The following is a 25635-nucleotide window of genomic DNA, read 5'->3' as shown; positions in this document are numbered from 1 at the left end:
CCCCCTCTGCGCTGCTCTCTTATGCACACAAAGACACACTCTTTGGACTGTAATCGCTGGGACTGTGCAACGGTGTGTGATGTGGTACACAGCAATCACTCACGTTACCACACACACACACACACACACACACACACAGCTTAAAAGGTAAATAAACGTTTGCCACAGGCCCTTTAAACAGTCCGCATATTAGTTGCACAACACAAAGCGTCCCTGTTTGTAGCCGTACACTTCCACAGTGCTCATGCTCGGCTCCAGCAGAGGTTTCCTTGTTTTTTCCTTCCATTCAGTGTGGTTGTGTGTGTGTGTATATATGTGGGTGCTGGTGTTTGTTACGCCTGCTGGATCAGTATAAGCTGGATGTGTGTGTTTGTGTAGGCCTGACCGATCTCTTGTTGTGGTTTAATTGTTGTGTCTCTCTTCTTCCTGTGTGTGTGTGAGTGTGTATGTACATCAGACTGCAGCTGAATTGTCCATCAGGAGGAGGCATGCAAGTGTGTGTGTGTGTGTGTGTGTGTGTGTGTGTGTGTGTGTGTGTAAAGGACAGGACAATGAAAAAGAATGTCTTGGCGAGAATGCAGCCTCTTAAAAACCTAAAATATTCTCCAGTCTTCCCAAATTTTAGATCCATTTCCAGGTGTATCAGTGTGGTTTGTGTGTGTGTGTGTGTGTGTGTGTGTTTTAAATCAGACATCATCTGAATAGTTCATCAGGAAGAGGAGCTCTGAACAAACCTCTGTGGATATGTGTGTGTGTGGTTTGCTGCCATTACCTATAATTCCTTTGGCTGCAGCCCCAGAACGCTGCACACATGGTTCTTATCTGATCAGGAATTATTTTCTTGCTTGTCGTCTTTATGCCTTCATGTTGTTTCTCAATATCGTACCCATTCACACACACACACACACACACACACACACACACACACAGTCACACACAGGCCATCTGTGTCCTCAGAGGGTATGAAGCTCTAACCCAAAAACTTCAAACAAAGAAATATCTTTTTGTAATGTTCTTCTTGAAATATCTTCTTGTAATATCTTCATGTGAATAACAATATTCCCACTTGTACAATTTATTTCCGTCTGTTTAAGGACATTTGCAGACACACTGCTGCTTTTACACCAGACTGCAGTGGCCGGGCCCAGGTCGCAGCATCTCATGTTTGCTGACTGTCTGTGTCCCTGTCCTTGTGTGTGTTTGTGTGTACAGTTTCCCTGCACGTCTCCTTGACATGGACTGGCCATTAGAACCATCTAGTGGTTGTTCATTTAGTGTTTTTTTCCGAAAGAGGGTTTATCTTAATTAATCACAGATCAGATGAAGCCCACTGGCTGTTGATTGTGCTGCGTACAATGTTTTGTGTGTGTGTGTGTGTGTGTGTGTGTGTGTGCGTAGGGGGGGGTTGGGTTCAGCTGGGAAATCTTGGCCAATACACACAGTCACTCTCACTCACTGGGAATGTGAGCTTGCTGGTACTTGTCAAATCTTTTTTTTTTTTTTTTTGCTTTAAACTGAAATAGTCAGTTTAGTTGTTTGTATTGCACATTCACACACACACGCACACACACACACACACACACACACACACCTCTAATTTGGGTCACTAACACTACTGACTGCTGGCTTAGTGATCGTGAGTAAAATATTGTGAGTAAAATATTGTGTTGAAAATTTTATGGGAAGAAGCTCAGTGAATTGGTGACACTGCTCTTTTTTGTTTCCATAGCAATGCATAACTGTACAGAGTGATGTTCTGAACAGCTTCAATTAAATTTCAAATATTTTTGCTGGCGTGTACAGAGGTGTACAGATTCTTTTGCAGACAATTATGTGCAAATGTCAAATTGATGTTATGTGCATTCCTGCAAAATTTCAATTGGTTTTATTAGAATGTATGTAACTGGGATTGGCCTTACAGTTTATACTCTATGAAACAAAAACTACTCCATCTGAAATATCCCAAAACTGTAGGTTCTTTTAGACATTAATTGAAAGCTAAAATCTAATAAAAACAGGCCCGCAAAAACAGAACATTTCCGATCATTCGTGCTGTGCAGTCTGATGCATCATCATAACTTGGTCTGCAGGCCTGTGGGGTTTTCAAAAACCATTTAAAATGTAACGTTAACAAGGTCTCACACACACACACACACACACACACACACACACAGTTCACTGTATGCAAAGTCCAGGGAAAATAAAAAGCAACATATGCAAGTTTCTTTCTGCTGGCACAGTGGTAAAGCATGTTTAATATGCTTTACTGAGTGTGGTGGGGTAGTACCATAGTACTGGGGTAGTTAATGTGCCAGTCTGTTGGTCCCCACCCTGGAAAACGCAGCACGTGTACAGTGTACTGATGAATAAACAGAAAGACGTTTAGACCGTTTAGACCTCACATTTACTTCCGGTTTCAGCATTACTACTCCACTCTGCATCCGATTGTTAGACAGTAACACCGTTTGACACTTGCAGTCGTACGTCATGTGTTTGCACCGTCGGTCTGGTCCCTGCCATTGTTTGCTGTCCTGTTTACTTTGGTCAGCTGACGTGTCTTCTCGCTGTGCCACTGACACACATGTGGACACCATCTGTAGCAGTAATGAGAGGAAGCTGTAATGTTTGCCATTCACGTATTGATTGCCTGTGCGGTGCTGTCAGTCTTCTTTAGGTGTGATACCATTTGAGCTGGAATGTTGTAAATTTTTTCTTTTTTTTGCTAAACTGTGCATATTTATGACGTTTTCTTTCGTGAATACACAAATGCTTGTCCCGTAAAAATATTTGCATTCACTCACTCCCTTCTAAGGTATTACTTTAATCAGTCTATGAATAATAGATGTGCTTATTCATCTTTTCTAATGAGAAACCTGAGCTGTGTGTTTTATGAGAAGCTGATCTTTTTTTCTTTCTTTGCATTTCTCAGAGTGACGCTGCATTTCTGTGGTGACTCCTGAAGATGCAGTGACAATGCAACCTGGACATACACCTTTCAGAATTCCCCGCTCTCTGGTGAGCACGATTGTACGTATGTGAATGTTCGCACCCTGCCTGGACCACAACCATGTTACTACAGCGTCAGCCATTTTTCTGGACTGGAATCCTGCAAATTACATTTCTTAAACTAGTCTGTTGTAACCCCACCATGTGACATTCATTAGAGAATATAGAGTATGTAAACTGAATGGACTGATAAAAAATGATAACAATTTGCACAGGTTCATGGATTTGGAAGATTCGCCACCCCCTTGTATTTTAAGGCTTTGACCGTATTGTATTTAAAGTGAGTTGCACGTGCTTCATGTCTGTTATTTATCTGGTGGTGTCTGTGTTGTGTTGCTCTTCAGATTCCCCTGGGATGTTTTGTATGTGAGCTTCTGAACTGAAGCTTCATGACTGACCTAATCTCAGGTACTTTAATTTAATTGACTAATGTAATTGTTAATTGACTAACCTTTAATTTCAGCATGCAGTTATTAGGTTAGCAGGTACCTTTGCTGTGTTAAGATCGTTCTAAAGGGATGTTGTTTCATGTGATTGGCCATTTTGGATGGACGTCTGTATGTATAAAGCTTACAGTAGGTTTGAATGGAGTCTTTGTAAACCCGCAGTATGCTTGCAGACTGGCCATCTTCATTTAATTTGAAAGCAAACAAGCAGAGATTGTGGATAATAAAGCTCAACATGATTACCTGATTCCAGTGAACTGGTAAATGCAGGGTAATTTAATTTTGCACAGTTTATGGAAGACATTTAGCAATAAAATTACAGTAAATGTTCACGGGGAATGTTCTGAACTTTTTCCATGGCTTTTATATACATTTCTCTCTGTTTCAGACTCCTCCACAGACATTATGTCGGTGTGTCTGCAGTCGTCTTGTAATTCCACACCAACTGTGGACTTGACTAATCACAACAGCTCCCAAGTGACCCCGCCCACCTCTCTCACCCTACGCTCCTCCCACAATCTGCTCTTGAGTGATAATGGCATAAAGCATGGCATGGCCACGCCTCCTAAATGCCGTAAAAAGTATGCCCTGACCAGCATCCAAAGTGCCATGGGCTTGAGTGACACATCGGTTCCCACAGACTCCAATTCCAAGCGTGCCAAAAACGGAGCCAATCAGCTGCGTAAAGAAGCAGAGCAACACGACCACAACAAGAACACTGACAACAACACACTTTCTGACACAGACTCTGAACCTGACACGGATAACAACTGCGGCTCCAACCTCGACTACGAGCTGAGCACTGACCATGACACCACTGCTGACCCGGACTCTAACACGGTCAGCGAGTCGGTGGAGAGCGAGGACACGGCTGACGTGAACCTGATCACGGACGACAACAACCTGTCTGATTCAGATGATCTGCTCATCCTCCCTGAATTAAACAAAATGGAGGACAAAATAGATAGGGAGTCCCTTCATGTGGGCAGGAAGCTGCCGGATCTGAAGACTCTTGGCTTGTTAGAAATGGATGAGGATGAAGGACTTGAGCAGGACATGATATCCAAGCCTCTGCTAAAACAGCCCAGCCCTCCCTCTCCGCCCAAGCAGCTGATCTCAGAGGACACGCCTCTGCTGTCCTCCTCGTCTTCCTCCTCTCCTGAGGTCAAGAAGGACAGGCCACGCACTGGTGCAAAGACCGACTGCGCTCTCAACCGTATCCAGAACCTGGCACCCAGCGATGAGGAGTCCAGCTGGACCACTCTGTCACAGGACAGCGCATCGCTGGGCTCTCCAGAAGAGACGGGTGAGTTTCTCCCTCACACACCAAGATATAAACCCACAAAGTAGATGTTACTTCACTGGGTCCTGCTGGTGTGATTTACAGGACAGTGCTTGTTCAATTCAGTGTGTTACATTCTGGTTTGGAAGGAGGTGTGATATTAACCACAGGATTCGCAAACAAATGTTACCTTGGCAAACTGGACACTGCGGTAGGAAACACGGCTACTTGCCCATTAGTGCAGTGTGGTACAATATGGTTTTACAACAACATCATTTATTTCTTATATAGCCCATAACCACATACATTATGTCTCAATGGGCTTTGACAGGCCCTACAGTTGACACACTTGACCCTTCTTCAAACAAGGAAAAACTCCACTAAAAACCTCTAGGCAAAAGAGAAAAAAGATTGGAAGAAACGTTGGGAAGGAGTGATACAGAGAGGGACGCCCTTCCAGGGTAGACTGAGCCTGCAAGTGGTGTCAAGAAAAGAAACAAGTCCAACAGGTGTACTGGTGGAAATGTGCAGTATAGAGCATCTGTCCATGTATGGAGGTACTGGACAGTGTAGAGGAGGTGTTAGTCCAGTGTCATGGTGGACATTACATGTCCATTATGATGCTACTGGTCCATTTAAAGATCTCTGAAGCTTTAGCAGTTATGGTGGTGGTAGCTGTGGTGACCCTCTGGTATGTTTCTTGCTGAGTCGTCTCATCAGCAGTTTATTACCAGCAACCAGGACTCCTCTGCTGGCCTCTTCATTGGACTGTAGATGTGGTCTGGGCGCTTGATTCAGGGCCTCGGAGAGAACAATCAGAAGCAGCGGTAGACTGCTTCTGTTTGATACATCTTATTAATTCCATTAACATGAGCTTTAAAAAAAAAAAGTAAATTCTCAATACCAAGATGAGTGTTTCCTTTACTGAAACTCAAAAAACAGCATTGGCACATCTATAATTTACAATTCACATTTCCAAAAACAGTTAATTCATGTCCATTTCTTCCTAAATTAATGTAAATTAGTTGTTTTCCTAGCAGATATATCTATCCTGCAAACACGACTTTTGCTGGGGGTCCATGCTGGATGCCTGAAATTGGTGCATGTGCATCTGAGATCCTCAGTAGCAGGGCCGTGTCTGTGTAGAAGCAATAAACGTGCTGTAAAGTGAACACCACTCACATTCGCAGTCATCCTTTGTAAAATTATTTATTCATTTCTGCCTCCCCAATGCATACCAACATAATGAACACTGATGCCTATTTCAAGAAACTAATCCAATAATTTAGTTATTTCTAGTAAAAAAAACACATAGGAGTTCGGGTGCTGTAATAAAGACACTTAACCCTGAGTGTCTCCAGGGGGGGACTGTCCCTGTAACTACTGATTATACGATGCTCTGAATAAGGGCATCTGCTAAAATACCATAAAAGTAAATATAATGTGTACTGCTGGTGGGCCAGTTCAGCACCCAGACTCCTCTATTGCCATGATGTTGTAATTGATGCAGTTTAGCTTGCTGAAATATGGACGTTCTTTCTTGGGTGCAGATGTTCCTTTATGACCTTAGAGCGTTGGTGGTGCCTGTCCAGGTGTGCAAGCTCCCAATTGCATAAAATTCACCTCCATACCATCAGGTCCTCTGAGATCTGGCATCCAAAAAGAGCTGGAAACTTTGATTCGTCTGACCATAGAACAGTTTCCAATACCTCAGTACATTCGAAATGGCCCAGAGAAGATGGTGGTGTTTCTGGATCATGGCGTCCATTACAGAATTTTCATGGGCATTCAGTAATGATTTTCAGCAGTATTGTTCTGCTGCACAGAGAATTCACCAGGTAATCTGAAACAACTGATAATATTATGGGCTGTCAACGTTGACACATTAAAAGTCTTTTTTACGTTGTGGAATGTTCCTGTGGAGTTTTTTTGCAGCCTCTGCCCATCGCTACTTCTGAGAGACTCTGCGTTTTTCTTATTTTAGTGACTAGAGAATATGTTAGAAAATATCAATACAGCGACATATTGTGGTGATATTTTATCGATACAGGGACATCAAATATCGTATTTTTGTATTCAAATGTAGTCCAAATTTCTGCTCTGAGCTATGCTGTTTTGGCTGAATTATTAATGTAATGTGATCCACACAGATCGTACACAGCATCTTGTGTTTCAGCTCTGTTTTTACATTTTCAGTGAACTATAGAAAACCGCAATATGTACAGTATCACAATATGGCATGATATAATCAGATCGTGACTCGTGTATCGTGATACGTATGGTATTGTGAAATCCTTGCCAATACTCACCCCTATTTCTGACCTGTTGTCAATTATTCCTTATCCCAACTTGTTTGAGACAGCTACTTAAACTACAGCACTATGTGATAAGCATGGGGGTTGTTCACTAATTCAAAGTAAGCTTGGCATGTAGCGCTAAGCATAGTGCCCTGTGTTCTATTGCAAATACAATTTGTATTGTGTGTGCGTGTGTTCTGTATTCTTTTCAGAATACTTGTGTTCACTCCATGTTACATTAAAAAAAATTATCGAATCTGTTTCCTACTCAGATCGCCGTGTTGATATTTTATTCATGTTGCCGCTGATATGCCAGCTGCCAACTGTGGTATCGTGGATTTCACCCGTCCCTTGAGGTAGCAGTCATGAGCAGCGTGTGGGGACAGCACCTTGCTCAAGGCAAAATGTCACACCTTGACGGTCACACCTTGCTATTCAGCCATTTTCCCCATCCCTGTGTGTGGTACGTTGGAAAGTGTCCGTGTCCGCAGCGTATCTACATTCTTGCCCTGTATGCTGCTGCAGATCACACTGCAGGCTTCTCTTTTCCCTCCCTCCCTCTGTTTCTTTTCAGTCTCTCTGTGTTCGGTCACATGACTCTGGCGACTGTGTGATACTGCAGGAGAAATGATCATCAGGTTGCTACGACAACAGAACGTGCCTAGTGGAATCAGCGTTTCAAATGTCCACTGCGTGTCGGACAGGAAGTGCTCTTAGCGGGCTCTGTTTACGTTCCTGCCTGATGGGGAATTAGATGGGGGTGGGGGGGTGTGAGAAATAGCAGCGCCGCCACGGGAATAGAGCAATACGTCTATCCCTCCCTCCCCTGTCTCCCTCTCGCTCTCTCCCGCTCTGCCTCTCTTTTCCATGCTGAGTATTGTGCCCGCTGCCGCTCAGACATGATGCTGGGTAAAGACTACATGCTGGCCATTGTAATTGTGAATTACGAGGGTAGGTACCGCGCGTCGATCGTGTGTTTTGGATGTGTGCGCTGCGCTCGAGTGTCGCCGCCGTGGAACGCTGGCTGCGTCACACGTGCAGATGAAGAGCGAGAGGGGGCGGAGGGGGGCGGGTAGGATGGAAGTGGAATATTAAAGGTACTGGCTGCGTTCAGGGTGACCATCAGAGAGTGTGTGTGTGACTCAGAATTTTTCTGTGCGAACGTATGCAAGCCTTTACTGTGTGTGTGTGTGTGTGTGTGTGTGTGTGTGTGTGTGTGCGTGTGTGCAGGAGGAGACACATTTACAGCTGCGACCATCCCCCCCAGTGTTATTTAGTGAACTGTCACCTACCCATGTGAACGTGCATCTCTCAGAATTTGCTGCGTCAGACTTGCTTATATCTCCCCCCCTCTCACTATTTACGTGACGCCTTTTATTTTATGCTTCAGGCAGCTTTTGGAACTGTAGAACCGCTGCTGACTAGTGGGTATATAGCTCACTGTGACAGATCTGTGTGCACAGAAGCAGACTTATTATTGACCGTGCAGGCCACGCCATGTTATAAAGTATTTTTTGGAGCGTGCCTTGTGGCATCATGAGGAATAGGGCAGTAGAGCCTTTGAATACCCTCATAATGTGTTGCACCGGCTGCCTCATCCCATACGTTGCCAGATAAGTGTATTGTGATATGTCCTGTTGTTTTAATTCAGTCTGGTTTGGGTCCTTTTAGAGTTTGGAAGGGGCTTCTGTTAAGCCTGACCTACTTACACAGGGACCACATTTCCCACAGTACTTTGCATGATAAGCATCCCATAATAAAAATATGAATATATGGCAACCATGGCAGCAGTGGGCCGACTCCTTCTTACATTTACATTTAAATCATTTATCAGACGCCCTTATCCAGACTTACAATCAGTAGTTACAGGGACAGTCCCCCCCGGAGACACTCAGGGTTAAGTGTCCTGCTCAGGGACACGATGGTAGTAAGTGGGGTTTGAACCTGGGTCTTCTGGTTCATTGACAAATGTGTTACCCACTAGGCTACTACCCTTCTTAGATTAGTTATGATGGAAAGATCTGTGGCCTGAATATGTGCCGCTGGTCAGAAAACCTTATGTTTGCAGCTTTTTTTTAAGTTAAAGAATGTGTGCACTTATTTTAAAAGTAGTTTTAAAGCAGGACTCATGAGACAGGGGAGTTGAAACAAATCCACATGACTGGGAATAACAGCACCAATCAACAGCCTGACAGAAAACAGGCACAAACAGGGCAGCTTTAAACATGCAGATGAGAACCATCGAGAAGACGGGACAAACACAAAGTATCCGCAGTATCCCCTTCCAGACCGAATCCTGTCATAAATATCATTTGTATTTGTCAGAGAGATCCGGGCCGTGGGATGGAGGTGGCTAAAGTTTTGATGTTTTTTCTGTATGGAAATTCTATGTTTCCGTTTCTGTTTTGTGTTCTCAGTTGTTAAAACTTTACAATTGCTAAAATTGTCATTGCAAAAAAAGTATATATCTGTGAGCTACAAGTTTTTTTAATGACTCATCCGGTTATGTGTTGAATTGATTAATTTTAATTGCGTGTGTGTGTGTGTGTGTGTGTGTGTGTGAGATCCAAAGCTCAATTTTGAAGAAGCAATGGAAAAGACGGTATGGAAAAGCGATTGATGGATCTGTGTTGATGGGAGGGGGGGTGTTATATCTGGGTATTGTCTTCAGAAGGGGTTTGCTTCCTGTTTACAAGCTGTGACTTCCTGCTGATACTCCACCCTCCTCCTCGAAGTGACTGTTAAATCTGAATAATAAATCAGACCTTCACGCTGACAAGAGTAACATACACACATTTCGGGGTTTTCCTCCTCACACACAGGGACACAACGGAATTGTCTAAAACATGTTCCTGGAATTCCTGGACATTCATTTTCACAGTGTTAACATTCCAGATATGTGTGTCTTCTTGCTCCTTGACAGACATCTGGAGTGAGCAGGCTTGTCAGACAGACCCAGACCTACCTCCAGGATGGAAGAAAATCACAGACATGGCAGGCATCTACTACTGGCACATCCCCACTGGAACCACCCAGTGGGAGCGTCCGGCATCCCGACCCGCACCTCCCAGTGCACCGTCTGCCTGCCCGCAGAATGCGCGCAAACACTCAGCAGATTCTCTCACGCCTTCACCAACACTGGAGAAGGAGGTGAGAGATCCCTTTCACACACACGGCCACACGTTGGAGCCGTCACAGTGATCAGCGAGCTGCCTCGTGGTCATCGGAAACGTTGTCAGATATCACACGTCTTCTCTTATCATATATCTAATGAATGTGGTGGTTGTAGTTGAGTGGTTAGTAATAAAGTGACCATGTGTCCACTCATCTGCTCATTCCTGCTTTCTTTGTTAATAGTCACTTGTCAAATTCCAGAAAAAAAATCTCAACAGCTCGACTGGACTGGTTATTAGGATATTAGAAATACAAATGTATTTAAATGTAAAAGACAAAATATAATGTCCCTCCCTTCTCCAGGGTGATGTGTTTTTTGGGGCATCCCTTCGCTTGGGCAGCACCACCTCAGAGAGCTCGGTGGAGCCGCTGTCCATCTCCGACGCCCAGATTCCCACCTGCGGATTCGTCAACAGCTGCTACTTAGTGAGTTTCCACCCTTTTCCTCTTCCAGCAAGAGCACCGCTTGCTAACATCCGAAGGTCTAGCAAACTAGGATGCTGACCAGAAGAACCGCATCCAGCTGACCTCCTTCCACACCGTAACACACGGTAGATGTTCCCAGAGCAGCATTTAAAGTGTTATATCAGATTGGAAAGTACATTATACCAGAAGAAAGAAAGAAAGAAAGACCACTGATAACTGGATGTAATCTGTTAAGACAAAAATGTTCTACTGGTAGTAGATGGTAGTATAGATGGTAACTGGTGGTAGATCGTTCAGGAGATTACCTGTGCACATACTGATAATAATAAATCAATACAAAACATTTCTTGGTTTGGACAGTAAGGGAAATAAAAAGAATCCAATTAATAATCTTAATGTTTAATTCCAGATTGTCTATTATAATTTATACATTTTGTAGAAATGATGTATCTTCTTTCTTTATTTCTTTACCTGGCTTGAATATGAGGTTATCATGTGGAGTAGGGCAGTTATTCAGCTATATTTCACTGTTAGTTTATCTTTGTATTTAGTTATTCTAAGTGATCATTACTTAGTATTTACTTGCTGTATAATACTTTTGCGTGTATTTAGCTTTTTCGGGTTCTGATCTAAAAATCTTTGAGGAAACATCTCTCTGTTCCTCAGCCACGCTCCTCATCACTACATGTCATGCCAGAAGGAGAGAAAACCACTCACGCACAACACACCCAGGAGAAGGTGAGCCTCTCATCTCCTCTGTCTGAATATCGGCCTGTCTGTTGTCCTCCCCTCCCTCCTCTAACCCTCTGTTCCCTGGCCGTGCTCTCAGTCTGGGTGTTGAATATATGCTGATGAGGCTATTCTACCATCAGTAGTGCGCTGTAAACAGAATCGCGTAGCTGCAGACATGTAAGCACCATTTAAAAGCTGAAAATGTACAAATCTCTCTTCCGTTTCTGATTATTAGTATAAAGGTTCATGTTATTCCATTTTGCCTCGACTGGTTGGATATGTTAATGGACATAAATGACTACATTACGTGACATAGTATAAATTAATGTAAGATTGTTCTACTCTTCCACATGGTAATATTCTATTTGAATATTTTGTGATTGTGTGGATGTTAAAATCTCATACCAGAAACAAAGTACATGTTCACTCTTGTTGGCTGCTTCTTCATGAATCTCTGTTAAAATACATTGTACAGATCTTTTTAGTAAAGCATTGAATATGAATGTAACCTTTTTGCTGTGCTGAGGACAGATACAAGAAAAGTATCAGCATGCATGCATGCATGTTATCACATTCTCTAGCCACAAACCCATGAATTCACCGTATGCAAGAATAATTTGTTCAATTTTATACATGATTTTTAATTTATGTGCAGCATCCACCTGGATGCAGAGACAGCAGCTATTTCATGGCGGTAGACTCAGATGAAGACATTGTCACACACGCATCACACCAGAGGATTGAGCTAACAGCCCTGCCTTGTGTCTCTCCTGTTCCTCCCTCAACCCCTTAACCTTGACCCTTTCCCTTTGACCCTTTGATGTGTGTATGCGTGCCCATGCGCGTGTGTGTCTGTAGATACAGTCCTGGAGTGAGTTTGCCGTGGGCAGTGGTGGAAAGATTGATAGTGAGATCTGGAAGGTTAGTATCTGTTCCAGCTTCAGGGGTGAGCTACACTCATGTGCAAATATGTGTGATGCCAAATTCATAAGATAACAAAAAAGATGCTTCACCTCACCTCAGACCTGTATAAACTAGATTGTTGTGCATAAAATAATTATTCTTATCTTTTCAAGCTCTCACACACATATTTGCACTGAGGTGAAATTTTGGTCATGGTCCTTCGGTGCCCCACAGCATGCTGGTTTTCACTTTCTAAAGCTTCTCATCAAAGCTGAAAGCCTGCAGACTTCTCACACTGGCTGCAGATCTGCCTAACACATCGAAATCCAATTTCTTTACTAAATCGTGATGACTGATTGATTGGTGTGAACTGTGCTTCATTTCTAGGGAGCATTCTGACATGAAAAACACACCACACACCACACACACACACACACACACACACACACACACACACCTCTACATAATGCATAATGGAGTTACTGTACTGAGCTTTTGACAAATAGGAATTTTTAATATCATTCTAATAATCTTAATAGGCTTAAATGATGCTATTTAGGACTCAGTACTGTTTATGATTTTGGTATAGCATTTGACAAATACAATATTTATTGTGTTGTTAACAGGAACTGGCATGCTTGTTTTTAAACCTCGCTTTTACAGGTTTAAAGCCCAACATAGTAGGGTTATATTTAAAAAAAGCAAATCATAAGGCCATAATAACTGCAGTATGTTTTTTTTAGCAATAGTAACAATTTATGAGACACGTGTACTGTAGACAGTTGGCAAAAAGAGACATATATTATTATTTAGGCAAACAGAAAGCTTGTTACATGAATTGAAGTGGCTGAAGAAATACAAACATAATCATTGTGTTTATAGCATATGCGATAATGTGAGTAAATGCAAGGATTGTGATAATTTACTTATTGAACACTCAGTTCTATTTCGAAATCAGAGCAAAAGACTGCTGCATATGCACATTGAGGCAGGCGAGAGATGCAAGACGAGCCAGGCATAAATCAAGTTTTTTTTTATCCATGATGTTTGTCAGACTTTTGTAGGTTTTTGTACTTTACTTAAAGAATACTATACGGTATAATCTAATCCTTGCAGACGTAGGCAAGGGTCCCACAGTGGCACGGTGGGTAGTGTAGTAACCTCAGACTTGAATCTATGGCTTTGTGCTTGAGCTTGCGTGCTCTCTTTCTGTTGCCGTGTGTTTCCTCTGGGTTCTCCGGTTTCAGCCTGCCACCCAAACGCATTGTACATTAGGAGGTCTGGTATCTCTATACTGTCCTTAGGTGTGTGCGTGTGCACCATAAGGTGGGCTGGCCCTACACTGGGTGAGTCCCCTCCATTCACCCAAGTCCTGAAATGGGATGCAGATCCAGTTCAGGATTCGGTGGTTAAGGTTAGTAAGTGAGTGAGAGTCATGCATAATGAAACAAAGTAATAACCTACCCAGAGGCATGATATTCTGAAATAATGAAAAGTGGCCATTGACCTGTGTTGAGTTGAGTGCTGACTGGTATGAAGGGGTGAATTTCAGAGAATCACATAACTTGCTCCATCGCTGTTTTCTACGTTTCTGAAAGGAGATCCTGGATGAACAGGTGACGTGAGAGAGAGAGGATAGTTACAATCTGTACTTACAATCAGTAGTAACAGGGACAGTCCCCCCTGGAGGCAGGATTAAGTGTCCTGCTCGGGAACACAATGGTAGTAAGTGGGGGTTGAACCTGTGACTTTGTGGTCTTCCTAGTTCATCGGTGAGTGCTACTACCACCCCTGTACATTTCCGGCCCAGGCTGTAGAGGTTTGAGTGTGAAGCACTTTCTGGGTGCTTTGAAGCCAGCTTCTCATGGTTGGCTCATGGTTAGCCAGTTGATGGATGCTCGGAGCAGATGCCGTGGATTGCACGTGCCATGGATTGACCACAGCAATGGTGCTGAAGATGCCACCACCCAGATTTGCTTCTGTATGGGGCTCGGTATTCAGGTTTGCGGTGGTCCCTGTGATATTTCCGAGATTCAGAGTAGAGTGGATAGCTTTCTGAAGCTGGTTAGATTAGTCTCATGTTTATGGCCAAGATTCAGGCTCAGGTTAAAAGTACAGAGTTTATGTAGGGTTGAGGGACCATTTGCTCCAGCCACAGTTACATCAAACCCCACATGGTCCAAACATCTTCAGGATAAGCGAGAATTTAAACATGCTTCGGGGTGAAGTTAATGCCTTAGCAAACAGTTGTCACACCCTCTCCACATGCACTTATATTTCCTAGGAATTACAGCTTCTTCCTCTGCTGAACGACATCCACCTCCATAGTTCCTGCTTCTTTTTTGTCATGCGCTGCCTTTTTAAAACTGCTCTAAAATTGTAGTGTGAGATGTTCTGCATAATGTACGTTGGGCACGCTCTATTGCCATGGACTCTGCTTTTCTTGTGCATGTTTTCAATATGATTTTCTATGTGTGTGTCCATGTGTACTTCTCCCCCTGTACTTACATGTTTGTGATTCTGTTTAGGATCTCCAGGCAGCAACTGTGACCCCTGACCCCAGTCTGAAGGAATTTGAGGGCGCAACACTGCGCTACGCTTCCCTGAAGCTACGGTAGGAATTTTTGCATATGCATGACTGTACGCATGTGTGAAGGATTGTAGAATGGGCTCAGATGCGGTTATGGTATAAATATGGTGGAACCTGTGTTTAATGTGGTTCTCTCTCCTAGCAGAAACCCACCACATGTGGAGGAAGAGGATTCCAGCAGCATCAACAGCGACCCTGAGGCCAAGGTGAGGCTGATCTCGGACTAAAGCCAGACTTGCCCTTTCCTGGGAATCCGAACAATGGCATGTTTCATCCTGGTAACATGACTGACCCGGTCAGGTCTGGCTCAATTTGGTGCTGGAGCAAAGTGACAGAAGTCTAAATTCTTGGGGATTAGCACCGCCAAGTGGTCATCAGGTTTACCACATGCAGAACATTCATGAAGACACGTATTGATTCACAAGAATGCATACAACACAGAGCTTTAATAAAAAAACTAATGTCAGGTAAAGCACAATAAAGAAAATAGTATATGGTAGAGAAGAAACAGACAAAATTTTTATTAGTGTGCAATTATTTCTGTCACTCCCAATAGATGGGAGGAGCTTTTATAGATGACTGACACCTGCATAATAAAATTTGTTTGCGGCGCTGACACCAGACATCATAAACACAATCCGTTTCCAAACCAGCGCTTTTATCACGGACGTCTCGATGGTCGGAACTGGTGAAGCTGAGATTCCTGAACTCATCCTGAAATATCCCTCACAGTCTTCACCCAGTCTGAAATTGTATCGCAGCTTTGCGACACCCCACTGTATAATTAAATATACATAGCCAGATAAATTATTTTGTGCTCTGTTTCAAGATGCCTTGTGGCCACATTTCCTAAGTTGAGGACTGGTACAGGTCTTGGTTTTAAGGGTTGTGATAATTTGAGAGGAATTGCTCCCTTGGCTGCTGGCTGACTGCAGCTTTGTTGTCCCCTCATACTGTACAGGCCAAAAGTTTGGACACCTTCTCATTCAATGTGTTTTCTTTATTTTCATGACCATTTACGTTGGTAGATTCTCACTGAAGGCATCAAAACTGTGAATGAACACATGTGGAATTATGTACTTAACAAAAAAAGGTGAAATAACTGAAAACATGTTTTATATTCTAGTTTCTTTGCTCTGATTACTGCTTTGAACACTCTTGGCATTCTCTCAATGAGCTTCAAGAGGTCGTCACCTGAAATGGTTTTCCAACAGTCTTGAAGGAGTTCCCAGAGGTGTTTAGCACTTGTTGGCCCCTTTGCCTTCACTCTGCGGTCCAGCTCACCCCAAACCATCTCGATTGAGTTCAGGTCCGGTCACTGTGGAGGTCAGGTCTCCATTTTTGTTAAGTACATAACTCCACATGTGTTCATTCATAGTTTTGATGCCTTCAGAGAGAATCTACCAACGTAAATGGTCATGAAAATAAAGAAAAGGATGAATGAGAAGGTGTGTCCAAACTTTTGGCCTGTTCTGTATATCAAATGGTTGACAGGTCAGTTGACAGGGCTTAAGTGGTCACAGTCAAATGTCAGGATGATATCCGTAAAGTTTAAAACAGTCAGATCCTGACAATTCAGACAATAGACAATGAAGTAGGTGCACAGCATTTTACCAGATGAAATCCTGATGGTCGGAATGGGGTTATTGTTTACTTCACATTACTTTGCCTCTGTGCTCAGTGTTTTGCAGTGCGTTCACTGGGATGGGTGGAGATGGCAGAGGAAGACTTGGCTCCAGGGAAGAGCAGCGTTGCTGTGAACAACTGCATCCGCCAGCTCTCCTACTGCAAAAATGACATTAGAGACACAGTGGGCATCTGGGGAGAGGTAAACACACACACAGTGCAGTGCTTGATGAAATGCACCATGGGACAGGATGCCTTAAAGGCCATTCTTTATTTATTTTTATATAAACATCATGTTATCTGGCATGGCTTTTAAAGCACACAGTCATTGTCTTTTTGTATGTGCGTAGGGGAAAGATATGTACCTGCTGCTAGAAAACAACCTCCTGAACCTGGTGGACCCAATGGATCGCAGTGTCCTACACTCTCAGCCAATCGTCAGCATCCGAGTGTGGGGTGTCGGCCGTGATAATGGCAGGTGAGATCCTCCTCTAAAGCTCTGTGTGGGAAAACGGCGATCTGTCTCCATTTCTGTGAAGTTTCCGGTTTGGGAAATGGAATGTGCTTGTCCGCTCATGTCTGATTGAGAAGTGCATTGTCCCTCCGATCCTTGGGAAGAACATCGGTTCGACGCTCAGAAAGGTCACAATAATGACTGGTGTGCAGGGAGGCGAAAAGAGGGCAGGTATGAAAGATTAATAATAATAAAAAAAAAAAAGAGCAGAGCGTTGCTGAAAGTTTAATACCCTGCTGAGGCACAGACAGTTCCAGAGTGTGTGAGCGTGTGTCTGCGAAACTGCAGTGAAGGGTGTGAGCATGTATGCATGCTGTGCATTAAGTGCATGTTGGTGACTGTGAGTGACAGATTGCGCGAATGAACATGGTTGTTGTGTATGCAGGCCGTTGTGTTTCTTGGGGTGTGCATTGGGTGCAGGGTGCTCCACACCGTCTTCAGAAGAGTGCAGGGATGAGCTGAAACAGTAGATGGCGCTGTTGCGCTAAGCACGCTTGCACCACTGGCTTTTTACTAGTGGTGCCTTGCGGTCTAGGCTTCACATGTTCCCTCTATCTCCGCCGCTTTTTGTCTCTCACCTCTAGTGCTCTCATTCCGTGAGAGCAGACAGTTCAGTAGAGACATAGCAGCTTCTATTTTTACATGAGAGACGTAAACGTAGTGGCACAGAAGAGAGGAAGGACGGTTCTTTTGGGCTTTGGGAATGAATGAAGGGATTAGCAAGATGCTAAAGCTAAAATGAATTTGGATTAAGTGAATATATTCAAACAACACCATCCATACGCAGTGCAGTACGTATTTCTTTTTTTCCTTTGGATCTGCGCTTTCTTGTGCTTTTTTTCTTGAACCAATATGTCATTTTCTTGGTTAAGCAGGACAGTGATGTTAGTCCACGTGTTCCTGGCTCTGCATTGTAAGGCTAGATGGCAGATGAACCGCATTAGTCGTGTTGAAAGTGTTTTGCAGCCTGTGTAAATTTTTATGCACACGCCTTTTGTTCTAACCCTCTTTCTTTCTTCCACTGCTTTCCCGGATACAGAGAGAGGTAAAAAAAATTATATAAAAATTTTTGGTCCACTGGCATTTTTCCATGATAATGTACGGTCCCTAGCCTTTTTACGATTTAAAGCTGTGTGTGTGTGTGCTTGTGTGTGCATTGGCATGTCATGATGAATCGATTTCTCTAGGTGGTCAGTCAATGTGCTAATGGGTAACTAATTTGTCATCAAAGCTATCGGCGACTTCAGCATGACAATGAAGCCGCTCTCATTAGATCTGTGTGGTGTGTGTCCGTCACTGATGCTCCTAGTGTGTCCTAATGTGTGTGTAATTTTGTCACACGGGAGGGGATGTTCTTCAGTCTTTACTCTTTTGGCTCATTGTACAGGAGCAAAATGCACAGAACCCACCAGTAGAGTGAGCCGAAAAAGACTGGCTTCTGTCTATATTTCTGTCTGTGTGCAGAGATTTCGCCTATGTAGCACGGGACAAAGACACCCGCATCCTGAAATGTCACGTGTTCCGCTGTGACACACCTGCCAAAGCCATCGCCACAAGTCTACACGAGATCTGCTCTCGAGTGAGTGCCACTCTGCCCTTAGCCTACACCTACACTACACCTACCTGTGCTGCTTGGTTTATTTCTATTCTCTGTTGTGTGTATGTGAACTAACAAAAAGAGAATAAAATGGACTCTTGATTTCCTGGCAGGTTTGCATTTCTGTGTGTTCTCCTGGAAACGTATAAACGTTTTTCCCTGGCATTGATGTGCTCACTGTTCTCACTCTTCCAGTTTTTACCATAATTGAATCAACAAAAGAAGAACTTTGCTTCAGTCAGAGCAAACAAAAGAAACCAAAAAAAAAATTCCAAATGACAAATGAATTCACAACATGCACACATTATTCTTTGTTTTCACTGCTTCTGGTGTGTGTTGTAGATCATGGCGGAGCGTAAGCTTGCCAAAGCTGCAGTGGGCGGAGCCCTGCATGATAGACAGGCAGGACTAGATCTCCCCCTACAAGGTAAGCCACATCTCTCAAACGCTGACAGACTTGAATGCATGTGTGAAGATTTAATGCTGGGTCCAGCAATGCAAGGCTCTGTAGATTATGGGAAGTCTAGACCCCATCAGCTCCCTGGTTCCTAACTTCCCATGAGTGATGGTCTGTGCAAGCTCACCAGGCAACCCTGCCCTGTTACTGAAATGCAGGTAGCACACCACTGTAATATTCAGGGGTGGATGAAGTACACAAACTATGTACTTGAGTAAAGATACTCCCGTAAAAGTCCTCCAAGTAAAGGTTTTCCATTTAAATTTCTACTTGAGTAAAAGGTTTTTGCCTTCAAATGTTCTTAAATATTAGAAGTAAAAGTTATATTTGTGGCTCCAATGTCTAAATTTAATTTACTGGTTACATAAATTAATTTTAGTTTTTTTTGTGGGATGCCATTAATTACTCTGCCACTGATAACTATTAAAATGATCATATATATGTACTTTTACAACATTTATCAGACGCCCTTATCCAGAACAACTTACAATCAGTAGTGACAGTGACAGTCATCGTGGAGCCAATCAGAGTTAAGTGTCTTGCTCATGGACCGTGGCTTCAGACCACCTTTATATTATTGGAACAGACTAAGTTTTTGGAAGCTGAACCTGTGAAAATTGTAGGACTGAATGCTAGTTCTGAGCCGACATTGAGAACTGATGCAGAACTGAGTTTTAATGGACTAATGGAAATTTTGCTTTTCATCTACTACTGTATTCACTATAGAATTGTTTTGTGTGATCATAATAATATGTAACAGCTTGAATTGTGTAAATAATCCAAAAATTATTAGATGATCTATATGGTTTACGTATTTGAAAAGAATGATAATCTGCATGGATATTTGGTTTGGTGGTGAAAAGTGCTAATGTGGGACTGGTCTTAATAAACAGGCAAGCTGTAATTCGATTGGTGCTTTTATACTCCGTATCCTTCTGATGCGTTGCGGATGACGCGGAATGCCTGTTAGGCTGTGCACCACACCACAGCTTAGTTTTGATTTTTAATTGTAAAAAAGGAACTACTGCATGTAGTGGAGTAAAAAGTATGATTTTTGACATTGCAATGTACTGGAATAAAAGTAAAAAGTCTCCACAGATGTAAATAATTTAGTAAAGTACAGATACACAAAAAAACGACTTAAGTACAGTAAGGAATTGGATTTACTTTGTTACTATCCACCACTGGTAATAGTTTTAGCCATTTCCTCTGCCCCTGCAGTCTGGCTGATTAGCCATATACAGTGCATCTGGAAAGAATTCACAGAATGACAATCACTTTTTCCATATTTTGTTATGTTGCAGACTTGTTTCAAAATTGATAAAATTAATTTTTCCCTCAGAATTCTGGACACAACATCATATAATGATTTACTTGAGCTTTTGCATACTTTTTTAAAAATAAGAAAACTGAGAAAGCACATGTACATAAGTATTCATAGCCTTTGCTATGAAGCTCAGGTGCCTCCTGTTTCCCCCAGATCATCCTTGAGATGTTTCTGCAGCTTAATTGGAGTCAATCTGTGGAAAAAACAATGGAATGGACCTGATTTGGAAAGGAACACAATATGTTGACAGTTCATGTCAGAGCACAAACCAAGCATGAAGTCTAAAGAAGTGTCTGCAGACCTCAGAGACAGGATTGTCTTGAGGTACAAATCTGAGGAAGGTTACAGGAACATTTCTGCTGCTTTAAAGGTCACAATCAGCACAGTGGCCTCCATCATCTGTAAGTGGAAGAAGTTCAAACCACCAAGACTCTTCCTAGAGCTGGCCGGCCAACTAAACTGAGCAATCAGGGGAGAAGGGCCTTAGTCATGGAGGTGACCAAGGTTGTACCTGAAGGACTGTCAGACCATTATCTGAAATTATCTGGTCTGTAGAGACAAGGATTAAACTCTTTAGTATGAATGCCAGGCATCAGGTGTGGAGTAAACCAGGCACCACTCATCAACAGGCCAGTACCATCCCTACAGTGAAGCATGGTGGTGGCAGCGTCATGCTGTGGCTATGATTTCAGCAGCAGGAACTGGGAGACTAGTCAGGATAGAGGGAAAGATGACTACAGGAATGTACAGAGACACCCTGGCTGAAAACCTGCTCCAGAGCGCACTTGAACTCAGACTGGCGTGAAGGTTCATCTCTCAGCAGGACAACGACCCTAAGCACACAGCCAAGATATCAAAGCAGTGGCTTCAGAACTCTGTGAATATTCTTGAGTGGCCCATCCAATTCCAATCCAACCTACTTTTACATTTTATGGCATTTGGCAGATGCCCTTATCCAGAGCGACTTACGACGTGCTTTCATGTTACCATCAATTAAGTAATCAGTTCTGGTTCACTAGGACCCCAACTATGAATGCAAATCATTTTATTTGCTCTGTTATAGTTTTTCTATAAGAAAGTTACAAGTTAGTCTAAGTATTGTCTAAAGAGGAAGGTCCTAAGCTGCCGTTTGAAAACACTCAGCAACTTTGCTGTAATGACCTTGAGGGGAAGTTCATTCCACCACCCAGGGACCAAGACAGAAAAGTCTAGACAAGTGGAGCTTGAGAGGTGCTGCAAAGAGGAATGGGTGAAGCTGGCCAAGCTTGTGGCATCATATTCAAAAAGACCTGAGGCTGTAATTGCTGCCAAAGGTGCATTGATAAAGTATTGCGCAACGGCTGTGAATACTTGTGCGATTTCTTAGTTTTAGTTATTTTTTATAAATTTTCCAAAACCTCATGTTAACTTTTTCACATCATTATGGGGTGTTGTGTGTAGAATTTAATTCATTTTGGAATAAGGTGTAAAAAGTGAATGCGCCACACATGAATTAATTGCTCATGTGCATCTTGGATTTGAAAATGGCTTTCGTTAGATGTGTGATGTATGTAAATGTTTTGTGCATTAAAATGTGTACTTGAACATCTAAACAGATCACACTATTAAATATTAAATATTAAATCAATATTAAAACTGGATTTAAACGTCTTCTTCAGCAGAGTTCCCTACTCCAAAGACTGAACTGGTGCAGAAGTTTCAAGTTCTGTATGTCGGCATGATGCCAGTGGCAAGACCCATTGGTGAGAACCAGCATTGTTACATTCAGCCTCTCTCACACACACACAGACACACAGGAGAATTGATGCCGATTTCACCCCGCTTTAACCCCGCCTCTCCAGGAATGGATGTTCTTAATGGAGCCATAGACACCCTGATGTCATCATCAGCACAGGATGACTGGGCGCCAGTTCTGCTGAATGTAGCTGATGCCACCGTCACTGTCATCAAGGACAAGGCAGGCCCTGTTTTATAACATCTTCTCACTGGTCTAACTGTTGCACTCCCGTACATGCTTTACTGATGGAGCTGTGTTGTACGTTTTTTTGGTCATTTCCTACATTAGGAAAGAGAGGAAGTTCTTGTGGAGTGTCGTGTGCGTTTCTTGTCGTTCATGGGCGTTGGTCAGGATGTTCATGCCTTCGCCTTCATCATGGACTCGGGACACCAGCGCTTTGAGTGCCATGTGTTCTGGTGTGAACCCAACGCCGGGAGTGTTTCTGAAGCAGTGCAGGCAGCCTGCATGGTGAGGAAAGAAGGGTTTCAATTGGGATGTACATTAGATTAACCCCCATTATTCTAAATGTCTGTTTCTATTTCTTCCTGCCACTCTGCCATTAGCTGAGGTATCAAAAGTGTCTGGTGGCGCGTCCTCCCTGCCAGAGGCCTTCCTGCTCCTCCCCTCCTGCCGACTCGGTGTCCCGTCGCGTCTCCAGTAGCGTCAAGCGCGGTGTCCTCTCCCTGATTGACACGCTCAAGCAGAAGAGACCACTTCAAGACATGCCCCAGTAACCTGTGACCTCTGACCCAGGCCTATCCGCAATGCATCTGTGTCCCCCAACAATCACAAAGCCCCACTCAACACTGAAGGGATTTTCCTGAATTTTTCCACAGTATCTTACGAGTCTGTTACGTGGCAATAATATGGGTGCATCACTCTGAAATTAGACGTACAACGTGGTAGCGACTGGGCAGATGGGCAGTACTGTTAAATACAGTGTTTCTGGTGTGTTTTCGAGGAAATTCCAATGAAGAATATTTTGGTAACTGGCCCAGTCCGGGCAGGAAGGGATATAAGTGTTATCTGACGTACACTTCTGTACTGCATTATCAGAAGGAGGAGGCTTTTTTGATTGTTCGTTTTTTCCGCAAATAGCCTGGCCTAGCTTACTGCAGGTCCGTGCTCTGAAACCAGTGGTCACATGATTTCTTTATTTTTACTATGAGAGACCCACCCAAGCACTTTATTATAGAATATAGAAATTCTTTTCTGGTTTGCCACCGATTAAACCTTTATTGACTATACTGCCCTTTTGCCCATTTTTGGTTTCTGTTTAATTTGAAAAAATTCCACAACATCCCTTCAAAGCTGCAATCTTGACCCGTTTATCATGAACTCTTGACCTTTGGCACACACATCACTGACACACAATTGGTGTGTCATTCCACAGACATACACGTGAGAGGCGGAGGAATGAAAACGAGTGAATGGAGAAGAAAAGAGACTGGAGGCGGCCCCCTGAACTGACCACTCTGTGTGACCTTGCGTCTTTACACCCTTTTATTCAGTCAGTGGAGGACAGTGCAAGTTTTTGACTGGAGTGTGACACACTGGTTTTCACACTCACACAACCTGTGTGACCTTTGTGCACGTCTTCAGCAGAATAGAGGAACGAGGCGCTGAAAAACACAGTCACACTCACCGCCAGACATGGTGCAGAATCTTCTGGATTTGGGTTTTGTTCCATAATACACTGCATTTAGACAAACCGAATAATAAGAATAAGGTGCCTGGCTGTTTTCCTCCAATGCCTGTCTGTCTGTCTCACTCCCTGCCCCTCTACCTGTTGTCACTTAGTGATTCACAAGAAAGAGCTGTGTGTTTGTGTGTGTGTGTGTGTGTGTGTGTGTGTGTGTGTGTGTACATAGTTAAAATATACATATATTAAAAAACAACACTCTGTATTTGTTTACCCTTACAAGCTTATTTTTTATTATTATTTTTTAATCTTTTCATTGTATCACAAAAAGCCTTGTTTGTGAAACACATGATTCTGGCCAAAGTGTAAAATAAGTGTATGTGTTGTAGATATATATATATATATTAAAAAAAATGGACAAGCGATTGATCTTAATTAGAGAAGAAGATGATTGTTCATACAGTTTTATTTTATGTTATTGCTGAGGCTAAACTCCATGAAGAACGAGCATCTATCTATGCATTCTCCAGATCTGAGCATCACCTTGCCTTGCATGGTCCATACTTGGTGCAGAACGGAAATTGTATTTTATTTTTATTTATTCTTTTTTATATATGCTGGTGGCATATGCTGGTTTCGATATGCTGGAGAGGAAAACTTCTTTCAGAGCCTTGAACGTTTCCCCAACATCCTCCCTCAGCTCCTCCAAAAAAGTGAAAGGAACATTAGGGACAGCAGATAACCCTACCCTGTTGCTTATAGTCCCAAAAAAAAAAAAAAGTAAACACTACAGTCTGTTGCCATGGTTACACTCTCTGATTTCTGCATGCAATCTCTGTGTTCCTGCCTACAGTAACATCTCTGTCATTAATCAGGTGTCTATTAATGAAGTGATCACATGACGAAGCTGGCAGTGGCATTGGCGCTTCGTCTGAAATCTCCTGTGACACAGGAACAGGTTTATGTCTCTAGAGAACAGACAGGAAGTGGCCTGAGGAGGATGTAAGCAGTAACACAACGATAATAATTTATGGGCAGGTTTGAGTTTTGTAACTCGAGTCCCTGGCTCCTTTCTGCAGGTTTCGTAATCTGTGCTCCTCACTTGTAACAGGGCCATCTGAGCCGGCAACACTAGCCCAGCGAGACGGTGTCCCTCTCACTGTGGGGAGCATAGACCATGGTCAGGAAGTAAAATTGGGGAGGCAACTGAAGCATCAGTTCAGTGTGACTCCGTGGTCTTGCTGAAGAGTCAGTTCGTTCAGGGTCTGATGGGAACTGTGGTCCTGCTTGTGATTGATGTTCTAAGACACCCGCTCTCTATTGGTTCACTGATGCAAATACTCAAACTGATAGAACCCATCACACAATATGGCTGAATGCAGGCACTATCTGTGACTTCTGTGATCACACAAAGGTTGGCTTGTTCAACACTTGACTAATTTGTACATCATTTATCTGTATCCTGTGCAAATAAAGAGCATATTCAAAAGTGAACACTGCTTTGTCCTGCTCACATGAGCCTTTACTCTGGGCATGCAATTTTACATTTTTACATTTACAGCATTTATCAGACACCCTTATCTAGAGCGACTTACAATCAGTAGTTACAGGGACAGTCCCCCCCTGGAGCAACTTAGGGTTAAGTGTCTTGCTCAGGGAGACAATGGTAGTAAGTGGGATTTGAACCCGGGTCTTCTGGTTCAAAGGCGAGTGTGTTACCCACTAGGCTACTACCACCCTAACACAAAGATAATAATAATAATTTAACAATGGTTTTGTTACAAAATTAAAAATGTATATAATCAATAAATATGTCAGCTGATGGTATAATTAAACAGA

At 43.0% G+C, this 25635-nt stretch overlaps 1 protein-coding gene across 6 annotated transcripts in view; it reads left to right on the top strand.

Annotated features, from left to right (window-relative positions):
- The window catches only part of apbb2b (amyloid beta (A4) precursor protein-binding, family B, member 2b), a 32071-nt gene extending 6781 nt beyond the window's left edge, over positions 1–25290 (top strand). The window contains exons 2-19 of one of the 6 annotated variants that reach the window (XM_028976704.1): positions 2930–3015; positions 3351–3414; positions 3841–4758; positions 9955–10181; positions 10509–10631; positions 11298–11369; positions 12222–12284; positions 14795–14880; positions 15002–15062; positions 16538–16684; positions 16833–16960; positions 18036–18041; positions 18461–18575; positions 18936–19020; positions 22039–22119; positions 22219–22334; positions 22443–22622; positions 22718–25290. In XM_028976704.1, coding sequence (XP_028832537.1) covers positions 3396–3414; positions 3841–4758; positions 9955–10181; positions 10509–10631; positions 11298–11369; positions 12222–12284; positions 14795–14880; positions 15002–15062; positions 16538–16684; positions 16833–16960; positions 18036–18041; positions 18461–18575; positions 18936–19020; positions 22039–22119; positions 22219–22334; positions 22443–22622; positions 22718–22888 — 2598 coding nt within the window. In that variant the 5' untranslated portion in view covers positions 2930–3015; positions 3351–3395 and the 3' untranslated portion in view covers positions 22889–25290. Of the gene's footprint in view, positions 1–2929; positions 3016–3350; positions 3415–3840; positions 4759–7831; positions 7983–9954; positions 10182–10508; positions 10632–11297; positions 11370–12221; positions 12285–14794; positions 14881–15001; positions 15063–16537; positions 16685–16832; positions 16961–18035; positions 18042–18460; positions 18576–18935; positions 19021–22035; positions 22120–22218; positions 22335–22442; positions 22623–22717 lie in introns of those variants that run through there. The other 5 variants (XM_028976703.1, XM_028976708.1, XM_028976707.1 and 2 more) reach the window with 5 other exon arrangements.
- Positions 25291–25635: the final 345 nt, after the last annotated feature.

This window comes from Denticeps clupeoides, chromosome 4 (genome assembly GCF_900700375.1).
Source record: "Denticeps clupeoides chromosome 4, fDenClu1.1, whole genome shotgun sequence".
Taxonomy (NCBI): domain Eukaryota; kingdom Metazoa; phylum Chordata; class Actinopteri; order Clupeiformes; family Denticipitidae; genus Denticeps; species Denticeps clupeoides.
This window is presented reverse-complemented; position numbering and strand designations above follow the sequence as displayed.